The sequence below is a fragment of the Suricata suricatta genome, chromosome 4 (assembly GCF_006229205.1).
Source record: "Suricata suricatta isolate VVHF042 chromosome 4, meerkat_22Aug2017_6uvM2_HiC, whole genome shotgun sequence".
Lineage (NCBI taxonomy): Eukaryota > Metazoa > Chordata > Mammalia > Carnivora > Herpestidae > Suricata > Suricata suricatta.
Window position 1 is genome coordinate 29,544,121 of NC_043703.1, and position 12,644 is coordinate 29,556,764.

At 41.0% G+C, this 12,644-nt stretch overlaps 1 protein-coding gene across 5 annotated transcripts; it reads right to left on the reverse strand.

The window, feature by feature from the left end:
* Window positions 1-779: 779 nt before the first annotated feature.
* Window positions 780-10,468, reverse strand: ACOD1 (aconitate decarboxylase 1). 5 transcript variants are annotated; one of them, XM_029936591.1, is made up of 6 exons: window positions 10,348-10,466; window positions 7,155-7,281; window positions 6,526-6,687; window positions 5,665-5,754; window positions 4,204-4,409; window positions 780-3,322 (listed from the first exon to the last, which is right to left on the reverse strand). In XM_029936591.1, exons 3-6 carry the CDS (start codon window positions 6,601-6,603, stop codon window positions 2,377-2,379), a joined length of 1,320 nt encoding a protein of 439 aa, XP_029792451.1. In that variant the 5' UTR covers window positions 6,604-6,687; window positions 7,155-7,281; window positions 10,348-10,466; the 3' UTR covers window positions 780-2,376. The 5 variants fall into 5 exon arrangements, with proteins under 5 accessions (XP_029792451.1, XP_029792448.1, XP_029792449.1 ...); XM_029936588.1 differs by lacking the exon at window positions 7,155-7,281; XM_029936589.1 differs by lacking the exons at window positions 5,665-5,754; window positions 7,155-7,281 and having other exon boundaries at window positions 10,348-10,468.
* Between the last annotated feature and the right edge of the window lie 2,176 nt (window positions 10,469-12,644).

Below are 12,644 nucleotides of genomic sequence, written 5' to 3' on the forward strand. Positions count from 1 at the left end.
TCATGAGTCTTAAATAACTTACATAACTGGACTTAAAAAAAAAAAAGACTTCTGATGACACCAAAAGCAGGAACAATAACAATTTTTTTATTTTCTATATTTTTTAGTAAATTTTTTTAAATGATAAAATGGACTTGATGAAAATTTTAAACTTTTGCTGTTTAAAGGAGACCACTCAAAACATGAAAAGACAAACCACAGACCGGGAGAAAATATTCACAAAACGTATACCTGATAAAGAACTTATATCCAGGATATATAAAGAATTCCTGCAACTGAATGATAAGAAGACAACCTAAGTAAAATAACTGTCAAAAATAGGCAAGAATTAGTCATCTGGAAAATGCAAACTGAGGCCACAAGATACCATTATATACTCACTAGACAGGGTAAAATAAAAAAGACGGACAATTCCAAGAGTTGGTGAGGATTTGGAAAAACTGGAACCCTCATACATTTGGAAATGTAATGTGGTAGAGCTATTTTGGAGAACAGTTTTTTCTAAAGTTAAACATGTATTTACTAAAGCATCTCCCTAACAGGAATGGAAAGATATGTCTACACCAAGACATGCATGTGAATGTTCATAGAAACATTATACATAGTAGACCCAAACTGGAAATAATCCACTATCCATCAGCTGCTGAATGGGTAAATAAATGTTGTATATCCATACCACAGAATGCTACTTGGCAGTCAAAGGGAATAAAGTGTTAATACATATGTGGAAAAATCTGAAACCATTAGGCTAAGCGAAAGACACTAGACACATAAGACTATATGATGTATGATTCCATTTATATGAAATGTCTGGAGAAGACACAACCATACAGATAGAAAATGGATCATTGGCTGCTGAGGGCTGGAGGTGGGAAGAGAGATTGGTTGCAGACCATCAGGAAGGTTCTGTTTGTGTCTTTGTTTCTGGCTTATAGAAGTAGCCCAGGGCTCTGGCTCCCTCAGTTGGTAGAACATGTGACTCTTGATCTCAGAGTTATGGGTTTGATTACATAAAATTACTTAAAAATAACAATTTTTAAAAATTAAAATAAAATCTTTAAGAAAATAAAAAAAGTTCTCCAAAACTGGATTGTGGTGATGTTTGTACAACTCTAGAAATTTACTAAACTAGACACAAAATAGGTGAGTTAATGGCTTGTAAAACAGATGCTAATAAACTTGTTAAAGATTTGTTTTTAATGTATACATAGTCTCTGTATTTTTTAACTGGAGGATTCTTTTTGTAATTACAGACATATTTGGATTTTATTCCTATCATTTTATATTGTGCTTTCTATATGTTTTACCTTTTCAAATATTTCTTTTCTTTCTTGCCTTCCTTTGGTTTATTTTCTTTTTTCCTAATTCCATATTTTTCTCTTTGTTAACCTGGAAGTGGTCTGTTCTACTGCTGTCTTACAGTGGTTACCCTGGAAATGTCAGCATCCATACTTACAAATCAAACTCCGTAGTTAATAGCTTCGCCCTGTCCTTGAATGACATAAGGAATTTAGAGTACATTAATTATAGGAACTCCCTACTTATCTATGTTACTAAAGTTGCAATTTTTAATTCCATAAGACATCTTTATCATATAAAAAAATCAACAGTTGTTTAATTACCCACATATTTTTTGCTGTCATTCTTTATTACATGTCAAACTCTTCATCCATGATCTTTTTCTCAAAATATTTTTTTGTATCAAAAGGCAATACATTGTAGTGACTAGTACCATGGCTTCCAGAGCCAAACTGTTTTGCTTTTTGTGCTGTTTTTTATTTCTGTTTTAAATGGAGACAGAGGGCTACCCAGTAGTGTGCCTAGGGTCACATCTAGTAAGTTACAGGAGCAGGATTTCTACCCACTAATTCCTTATATTTAAACCCAACAGTACCCCTTCCACTGTGGAGGGCTCATAAAATCCCATGTTTTAAGAAATGTGTTGCTAGCACAATAGGCTGGAGAACCCTTGTCCACGGTCAGCAAACTTACAGGTAGGCTGAAATTCCTCCCACACCTTAAGGTTCATGAAGTACTTAAAGAACTCCTCTGTAAAGATTAACTTCATAAGCAAATCACAGGTGATTTGAATTTCAGCCTTATGAATGCTTATAAAATCAATTTCTCTGTGTTTCGTGCATGTTTATTATTTTTCCTTAGGTAATGGGAACTGTCTTGCAGAGTTTGTAGAAAAAGACTCCTTCCATAAAAACCCAATTCTGTTTCTAGACTTTCTCCACCTTGCTTCACTTATTCCTTGACAGACTGACAGTAAACCCTTGCTCTATAAAGCAAATCACTGATTTTTCCCCCATATAAAGTCACTTAGATGTGGATAAGCCTCAGGAGAGGATAGTCTGATGGAACTGTTAGATGCTAGATAGATTTCGAAACCAACTCTGGTGAAGTGGATCCTTTCAGAAGAGTGATTAGTACAGAACAATCTTCTAGGTCTTCTAGATTCTCTACTATCTCTGTAAGTCTTTCTACTGTGTCACAGGACAGCACGCTAGAGGCATTGTCTCTGAACTTCTGCTGTAGGTCCTCCTGGCTCAATGGCTTCCTCCAGTGGCCGTAAAAGGTATCAGAACGCTCTGTGAAGGTAGTTCCATCATTGAGAGTGACACTCATCTCACAGTATAGTGTGTTGAAGCTTGGCAGGTTGTCCTGAGGGTGCTCCAGCTCTACCTTACTGAGCAACTCTCTCACCTGTGACCTGTTGATCTGGCATTTGTGGAATGATGGGACAGTGATGCCACCATCGAGCAGTGTGGCACAGGCCACATACTGGAAGGAGTGACGAGCTTCATGCTCTGAGTCTGGGAAGGGCCTGTTTACATACTGGACATCTGGGATTCTGAGCAGAATTCGCGCAATGCGGTCAATTGGAAGCAGGGCTCTGTCTGTTACAAGGTGCTTTCTCACAGATGCAGCTGCATCTGCCACCCAGTGGGTGGCCAGATGTGCAGGGAACCGCTTGAAGGCCACATCCTGCTGGTCAAGCAGCCAAGTGTGGGCATCTAGGTTTGGAAGAACTGTTGGGGAATAGTTGGCATAGAAGGCCCCAAACCCTGTCTGCATGTCCAAGACTTGCTTGTTTCCTTGGAGACCCAGCATTGCCAGAAAAGCAGCTTCCATCCCGAGCCGGGCAGCATTGCCGATATGAAGAGGCTTGGTCTGAGTGGCAGCATTTGCTATGGGAGCCCCAGCGTGGGAAACAGCGATGGCCAGGGCCTCTCGGCACTTCGTCATGCTGAGCCCTAAAAACTTGGATGCGGCAGCAGCACTACCCAAGGTTCCTACCACCGACGGGGGATGGAATCTGGAAAGAAAAAAAATAAATAGTTGGAGGTTCACAGATCTCAATCACCAGGAGGCAGTATGGTATAGTAGTCAGGAATGTAGACAATAGAGCCTGGCTGCCTGGGTTCAAATCTCAGCTCTACCACATACTCGCTATGTGATCTTGGGAAAGTTAGTCAACTTCTCTGTACCTGTTTCCTCTTACATAAAATGGTGACAATAATATCTGTCTTATAGGAGCTTGTGAGTTTTGAATGAATTCACATGCTTCCAAAAGTGCCTGACACAAAAAGTTTTTTATAATTATTGCCAGAAAGGCAAAAGCTGTTGCTTGCTGAAATCCCATGTATGTAGCTATAAAAATGGAGGGCCTTGAAGAAATTGAAAATTCACTCAGTGTTCCACTACTCCTCTGCTCGCAGGCTGGATCAAGTGGAAAAATAAATATAAGATTGAATCACATGATACAGCCAACATGTGATTATTTTTGTTCTATGGGTTGAACAGTCAGGTTCAGGATCTTCTGAAAGTTCTCAGTCTGAAGGACCTAAGCCAAAATTAGATTCTGCTCTGAGATGAGATTAGGAATATTCAGAGTACGCTTGGATGACAAAATGACATGATTTGCCCTAGGACAAGAAGTCCCAATTTATTTTATGGTCATGGTTAGTTGATTCTCTAAACCCAAGGGAGATTTTCATTAGTTCTTCTGGAACCATACCTTTGTATATGGACATATGGTTTGCTGTGTGACTGGAAAATTGACTTAGCTGTCAGCACTAATGTTAACATCTTCAGCTGAACTAACTAATCTCTGTGTCAGAAAGCTCTACAGAGGTAACAGTCGACAGGTGAAGGGGGAAGGCATCTGCCTCTGGATGGAGCAAATTCTCTCCCTACCTCTTTGGTATGTCACTGGCTTCCTTGGAGAAACGCAGTAATTGGCCTTGTACTTCAATCCCAACATTGAAAGCCAAGAGCAGATCAAGTCCAGAACACTTTGGACTTGGAGGCAGAGCTTCTGATAAAGCCACCAGGACAGGAAGGACTGCTCCAGAAGGATGGGTGGCAGGATGCCATGTGTCATCAAAATCCATTGAGTGAATCTATATAAACAGACACATACAGACAACAACCAAAAACCAAATTAGATTTACCTGAATGCAGTCACTTTTGGACCAGGAAGGGTTTAGTTTAGTAATAATTTTATTTGATATGAGATTTTTAGATCTGATTATCTAAAAATAAAACCTATTAACTGGCTGTAATTCTTAAACGTATGGCTGGGCACTGGATGTGCTGTCCTCTGCCCGGAGCAGGCAGGACTTTGGGGAGCAGCTAGAGAGCCCCAATGAGCTTGGCTCTTACCCAGGTAACCAGAGCTCTCTGCCACAGCTCTTCCTGGGAAGAGCGATATCCCCCTTGGAAATAAACTGGGAAACTAGGTAGCTCTTCCTCTCCTCCTCCCCCATCATCCAGACAGGTTGCACTAAAAGTTTAATGCCATTTATTCCATGTCAGGCCATATATTTTTGTACCTTTTTGTTATGAAATAATTTCAAACTTACAGGGAAGCTGCAAGAACTCTTGAACCCAGATTAACTATTAAGTTATATTTTAAAACCATTATTTTCTGCTGTGAGGTTTTATTCCTCTTCATAGCCATTTGCTTGTCCCTTATATGAAATAGTAATAGCCAGAAGTTCACTTAAAAATCGATTTCCACGTCTCTTAGATGTGGCTGATCTGGACGCTGCTTGTTGGACATTTACTCCTAGATGCACTCTTGGGTTTGACTTTCAGTATTCTGAGCTACTGTTCCACAAAACATAAAAATATCTCAGACATCCCAAGATATTCATGTCTAAATTATATCTTGTATATAGATACAGACTGCTGCTGACACACAAAGCATAAAAATTGTCTGTCAGACGAAAAGTGCTGATTTTTGCTTCAGAAAATATAGACACCGTATGGCCATTGTTTCTCTCTAATAAATATCTGTTGAATGGATGAATGGATGAAAAGCTGATTACTGAGTAAAAACTGGTAGTGGTCACAACAAAAGGAATTGAGTCTGGATATTGGGTTTTGTATTTTTTGCTATATACATTCAAAGTTAGGTACCTTAAGGGTATTTTTATCTAACTCCTCCAACTGATTTCCTCTACTTCACAATGTGAAAAGTATCAATTCACTGTAAAACATCAATAACTACATAGAAGAGAGGACTGAACGCTTCATCTCTCTGAACCTCAATGGCTTATCAGTGAAATATGGAAATTGTGAAATTTCTGAGATATTTCCTGTCTCTGAAATTATTATGATTGCCTAACAGAAAAGATATGTAAACCTCCTTACAGCCACACCGTTCACAAAAGCAGCATATGTCGGCGGGAGCCTTAAGTCTGGCTGACCCCAAACAGTGCTGGCCACATTGGAACTATAGATCTGGAACAAAAGAATAGCAATCAGTAATACAGACGGGAAAGACGCCATGCCAAGTCCCCATTTCAAGAGCGGTTCCTCATCTTTGGAGGCATGATCTTAATAGTCCTTATTTGAAAACTTTGTGCTAGATGGCGGCCTTAACCATTGGATTCCTCTCTTCCTTGTAGAAGAATAAACTTCCTCCGCAGAAGGGAAAGGAGATGCTGTTGCTCCATCTCCAGACTGTGATCCACAGATGCTCCAGCGGATGAAGTCTGAATCACTCTTATTTATCCCTTGAGAGTGAATACTGGAGAAGGTGGGCAAATTGTGTATAAAGTACATCCTTTGGAGAGCGGGTGTTATGTCTCCCACTTACGCTCTCTGCTCAGAGTGTTGAACCAGCTTTTTTCCAGAGACTCTTAAAGTCTTTGCATGAGTAAATGGTAGGTGCTATTGGGGTAGATGTTATTGCTTCTAGGACTCTCAGGTAAAAAGTGCTTTAGGTCATAATAACAATAAATTATGTGGTGTTGCTAGTGTTAAAACTCGTCTTAAGATTGGTCTTTAGACAGTAACTTAGTAAAGAATATGGATGAATATTAAAACTCAGAGCATGGAAAAGCCTAAAGCCATATTCAACAATGCTATGCACACCAAGTAATATCTAAAATGCAGAGTAGAGTAATAGAACATGAGGACACATCTCTGGGCATGTTGGTGGGTATACCTCGTGAGCATGCATACGTGTACACATGGTTTTATCTCTGCAGTAGATACTGAGCCCCTTACCTTACTGTATTCGCTGGCTTTGTGAAACACTTCTGTGTTGGTTCCCAGGAAGCCAACACCCAGAGTATCCAGAATCATTCTCTTACTTCTCTGAATAACATGGTCGGTCAGGTGCTCCACTGTCAAGCCATGGATCACTCTGGCAAAGCTTTCTGTGACAGACTTTAAAGGGAAGGGTGTTAGCTATACTCACTTTGCATTGGATCACTCATTGCTATATAAGAGCTCAAAGTACTATTATGTGAAGAGTTTTGCTCCACAAGGAGAAACTCAGGTGATCAATTTAAGTTCAATTCCTGAAAAATGATAAGTACTGAGCCCCTGCTGTGTGAGGCAAAGGGATGTGGGAATGCACAATAGCCAGTTTCCATCCTCAGTCCAGCTGAGAACACAGAACAAAGAACGCAGATGATGGCCACAGAATAGGTAGGCTACGGAGGAAGGAAGCACAGATTTAGGAGAGGATGGTGGGGACATCTCTTTCATAAAGTAGGCATGCCTGGGTGGGGGGTAGTGCATCCAGCTAGCTGCCATTATTAGTTACGTGCTAGACATCATCCTGACTGTTGTAAGTACAGTATCCATTTAATGCCACAAGTTTCAGGGTAGGTATTAGGGGTGCCACTCACTTTGCAGGTGAGGAGACCCAGATGAGTAAAGGTGACATTACTAAGTTCTTAAATAGTGGACTTGGGGACACAAATTCCTCTTGGTCTAACTCCAAAACTGGTGCATGTTATTATTCAGCCATGTTTCCTAAAGAGGAAAACAAACATTGAAACACCTGGGGTTCTTGTTGAACATGAACATTCTAGTCTCTACTCTAGACCTCCAGAATTATCCTACCCCTTGCCCCCAAATGAACTAGAAGCTTTGGAGGCCTAGCACAGGATTCTGTGTTTTCATTAAGATCTTTTGGTGATTCTTAAATGTTCTAGTGCTATCATGTCCAATATGGTAGCTACTCTCCACGTTGGCTATTGAGCATTTGAAATGTGGATAGTCCAAACTGGGATGTGTCATGAGAGTAAAATAAACACTGGATTTTGAAGTCTTAGTAGGAAAAAAGGAATATAAAGCATTTCATTAATAATTGTAAAATATTAATTATATGCTAAGATGATAATATTTAGGCTATATTGGTAAATGAAATATATTCTTATAACTAATTTTATCAGTTTCTTCTTTTTAAAAACATGGCCACTGGAAGATTTAAAATTACACTTGAGAACGACTTCTCATTCATTCTTATTGGTGGAGATTACCTGGGGGCATGGATACTTGGGCTGGCTATGAAAACTTCTGGGAGTCAGTAGGTGAAGAAGGGGCCAGGGACAAGGATGGAGGTTAAAGGCAGAGGTGTGGCATGGGCTGAGGCTTGGAGGCATGAGAGGATGCAGTGATTTAGGTAAATCCCAGCTGTAGAGCTGCACATAGAGGGCAGAGGTGAGAGGGATTCGCAGGCTTGGACTGAGCAAGGGAGGTTCCACTATGCTGAGGACTTCATGTCAAAGGGGTGCCATCTTTAGAAAGGCAGATAACAATCAGAACTGTGTTTTGCAAAGCTCTCTGTAGCCCCTCGGGTAGAGAGTGGGTCAAGGGGTAGGCAAGGGCAGGTAAGAGACTGCCGCAACAGCCCAGGTTCGGGCTGGGGGTATGGTGGTGCCATTTGCGAAGAGAGGGAGCACAGGACGAGGAGCAGCTCTCCAGACAATGATAATGGGCTCACTGTGAACTTGCTGAATATGAAGTGCCTGCAGTCATCCTAATAAAGACCACCCACAAACCAGATAATAAAAACCTGCAGGATTATTCGCATCTCATATGCAGCAGAGTACCTCGCCATTTCTTTAAATATCAAGTTCTTCAATGTGTAGGCAATGATTTTGTTTTCTACACATCTGCCTAAGAGAACATCTATTATGTATAGCTAAAAACATTCACTCCTAAATTGTTTTCCACTACATGCCTAGCGCTGAGTACCGCTTAGTAAATACCAGCTGGCTTCCCCTTTTCTGCCCTGATTATTACATCACTGTACAACCTCTTTTGTCTCCTCTGAGCATTAGATACCTCTTTTTATTTATTTTTTTTCAAGTTTATTTATTTTGAGAGAGAGACAGAATGAGCGATCAGGGGAGGTTCAGAGGGGGAGGGAGAATCCCAAGCAAGCTCTACAAGTCTCAAACTCACAGACCCTGAGATCATGATCTACTGAAACCAAGAGTTGGACACTCAACAGACTGAGCCACCCAGGCACCCCCAGATGCCTCGTTTTAAAACATTAGCTATAGGGTGAGGAGTTTTTGAACTGGAAGATCTGGGGTGTCTAAGAATAGTGCCCACACAGAGGTACAGAGTTGGCTCCAGTGCCCAGCTGAAGTCCTCAAGCTGGCCACCAGCTAGTCCCGTATTTTCAGTTTCAGATGATCAAGTCATGGAAACCCCGCCATTTTCAAAAGGATGGACTATACTGTATGTCTCTGAAGCTTTGGTAGAAAGGTGAGCAGGTCCGGGGTGGGAGAGAGCAGGAGAGAACGTGAATGGGAGAGAGAGGTCCTGGTGCATGTGTTTCTAATAGTTTCTAACAATAACTTTGTCATGTTGCTAGAAATTTGGGTAAACATATTTAGGGGCAGATGGAGGCAAGGAGGAAAAAGCCCTGGCTTGATGATCTACCCAGTAAAACTTAAGAGTTTTGTTCTAAGCAAAATGACCTCTTTCCACCCCCACAGCTCCCACAGTGAGGGCATCTGGTGATGGGTTATCCACCTCGTCAGGGTTACATCTGACCTGGGCGTGCCTTATGGGGAAGGAAAGGTGTATGCCTAGGGAGGATTTGTTGTCAGGGCACCAACATGGTACCTGGAAGGTGACTGTGACATCCATTTGCATGACCCCATGGCACTGGTGACCTAGGCAGGGAGGGTCCCATGCAGATTCCCTTACAAGCTCTAAATAGCACCCTGTATGCCAAAGAAATGGCTCCCAAGGAAGCGAACATGAGAAAATAAACATGCAACTGCTCTGCTCTCTATAGCCTTGAGCCCATCTATTTCTAAAATATTTCTTTTGGTCTTCCTGATATTCTCATGGCATTTACATTTCTTTTTATTTTGTTTTTACTTTTTTAATGTTTATTTATTTTTGAGAGAGAGACAGACAAAGTGCGAACAGGGTTGGGTTAGAGAGAGAGGGAGACACAGAATCTGAAGCAGGCTCCTGGCTCTGAGCTGTCAGCACAGAACCTAATGTGGGGCTCAAACTCAGGGACCACAAGATCAGGAGCTGAGCTGAAGTTGGATGCTTAACCAACTGAGCCACCCAGGTGCCCCTACATTTCTTTTTAATAACATATTGTGATTAACGTATATATTAAGGCAAAACATGCAGCCATTTATTAAATATTTCACGAGGTCTTACTCTGTGTCTGGCACTGTGTTAAGCTCTCTAGAATACCAAACCAAGATGTTACAATTCCTGCCACAAAAAGATTATCTTCTCCAGGGAGCTAAGGACAGTAAACAGATCATTACAAAGGCAATTTGGCCGTGCCGTAATGGACATAGACAAAACTAGGCAGTTACAATTCAATGAACTTGCAATGATTCATTTTCTTTCTAATTTTATGCAACAGAATCATGTCTCTTACTGGTAGAACACTGATGAAAAACAAGATGCAGTTCATTAAATAGTCCAGAAACATGAGAAATGTTAAAATGCCATTTTTGAAGAAGCAGCAGGAAGCTCCAAGGAAATAGAGAAAAGGAGAGGTAAGCTAGAAAAACTGATTTAAATAAACTGCATAAAATATAACAATACCTTGAGCATCGTGTTGAAAGAGGAGGCTTCTCTCAGGAGTGAACTGGAGGAGTACTTCACTTGCTAAGTGACTCCCTTTATACCCTCCATTCTTTCCAGCCCATTCTCTTTCACTTCGTTCTGACGATAAAGTTTACGTGATTTCAACACCTCCCAAGTACGATTACTTCAGCTTCCTCTCAGTGAGTTGTTTAACCTACCGGGAGATGAGGAATTAGACAAAGCTAGGAAGTAATGTACAGATGGTCAAATGATTTCCCACAGATATCATCTTGTGCTTAGATGTATTCTTTTATCCAGGTATTCTCACTTCTAAAAATTTATCCTAAGGAAATAGGCATGGATATATGGAAAGAACTAGCAAAAAAAAAAAAAATTCACAGATTTGCTTATAAGATTAAAAATCAGAAACAATCAAATGCTTCCTGTGGATTGGTTAAGTAGAATATGGCATGTACAGGGGCGCCTGGGTAGCTCAGTCAGTTAAGTGTCCTCCATTGGCTCAGGTCATGATCTCACAGTTCATTGGTTTAAGCCCAGCCCTGTGTCAGGCTCTGTGCTGACAGCTTGGAGCTTGGAGCCTGCTTCAGATTCTGTGTCTCCCTCTCTCTCTGCCCCTCCCCTGCTCACACTCTGTCTTTATCTCTCTCTCAAAAATAAATAAACATTAAAAATTTTAAGGAAAAAAAAGGAATATGGCATAGTATTTCAGGCACACGCATTTCCCCCTTCCATTTCTCCCCCATCGGTCACCATCGTCTAGGGACAAATGTGCCAGCCTGAGGTCCTGAGAGCTTGAGATTAAGAACCTACAAGGGCATTTGGAGTTAATCACACATTCCCCAGCTTGTTCCTTGTTTGCTCCTGCACCGCATTTTTGCCTACGCAGATCAGCAGTTGCTAGGCCTCTGCCTGGCTCCTGATTCGGGGCACACTGCCTGCCTCCCTGCTGCTTGCCCGACAGCCTGCCCAGGCCTCTTTGCTTATAATCCATCACTGTGGCTTGGCTAGGCTGGACCTAGCTCTGCTTCCCTGGGTAATTGCTCTTTCCCTGGGGCTGTCTAGTCTTAGAGAATTAGTTTGTGGTCATAGTGGTACAGAAAACAGGTTACTTAAAATCTGAGAAACTCCTAAGACTGTTTTCACATGAAATGAAAAATGGGCTGGGATGACTTCAGCCATCTCACTATGGAGAAGCTTTATAAAGGAGTGATGTGTTTTATCAAATCTGATGAGCTTCAGCAGAAGTGCCATCATTTAGATTCTCTGGGCTCGAGTTTTGCCAGTATTTTTTTTAAATTGGAAGATAGTTGACACACAATGTTACATTGGTTTCAGGTGGACAGCATGGTGATCTGACAACTCTGTGCGTTATGCCGTGCTTACCACAAGCGTGGCTACCGTCTGTCACAGGACCCTGGAGTTTATTCCCTAGGCTGAAACTTTCACCCCCGTGACTCATTCATTCCATAACTGGATGTCTGTTCTCTTCCACTCCCCTTCTCCCATTTTGCCCATCCTCCCCACCGGTTTGTTCTCTGTACGTATCGGTCTGTTTCTGCTTTGTTTGTTTCATTTTAAAGATTCCACCTGTAAGTGAAATCATATGGTATTGATCTTTCTCTGACTTATTTCACTTAGTTTTATACTTTCTATTTCATCCACATCGCAAATGGTGAGATTTCATTCTTTTTTATGGCTGAGTAGTATTCCATTATACATAATACATATTATATGCACACACAACACATCTTCTTTATCCATTCATCTGTTGTATATACTTGGGTTGCTTCCACATTTTGGCTATTGTAAATAACACTGTAATATGCATAGAGGTACATATATCTTTTTTTAATTAGTGTTTTCATTTTTTCTGGTTGAATACCTACTAGTGGAACTATTGGATTATGTGGCATTTCTATTTTTTATTTTTTGAGGAAGCTCCATACCATTTTCCACAGTGGCTACACAAATTTACATTCCAGGTTTTGCCACTATTGCATTCAGAAGAAGAGCTGGTTCAATTATTTGCTAGTTTAATTACTTTGTACTTTTGTGGAACTGTGACCAATTTAGAGACTAAGGCTTTCTGTAATTAGAGTACTTTCTAAGTATCCAGGGGCTTAAATGATAAATTGTACAATGACGGCGCCTCTCCATTCAAAAATGATTGTTGACTTCCTTTTGCCTTTTGCTCTTCGCTCTAAGTAGAAGCCAGGGTGATTGTTTTTAAAAGCAAATTTTCTCTTCCATCCCGCTCTCTGGAGAAAAGCAACGTAGGGCCAGCCCTGTGGAAG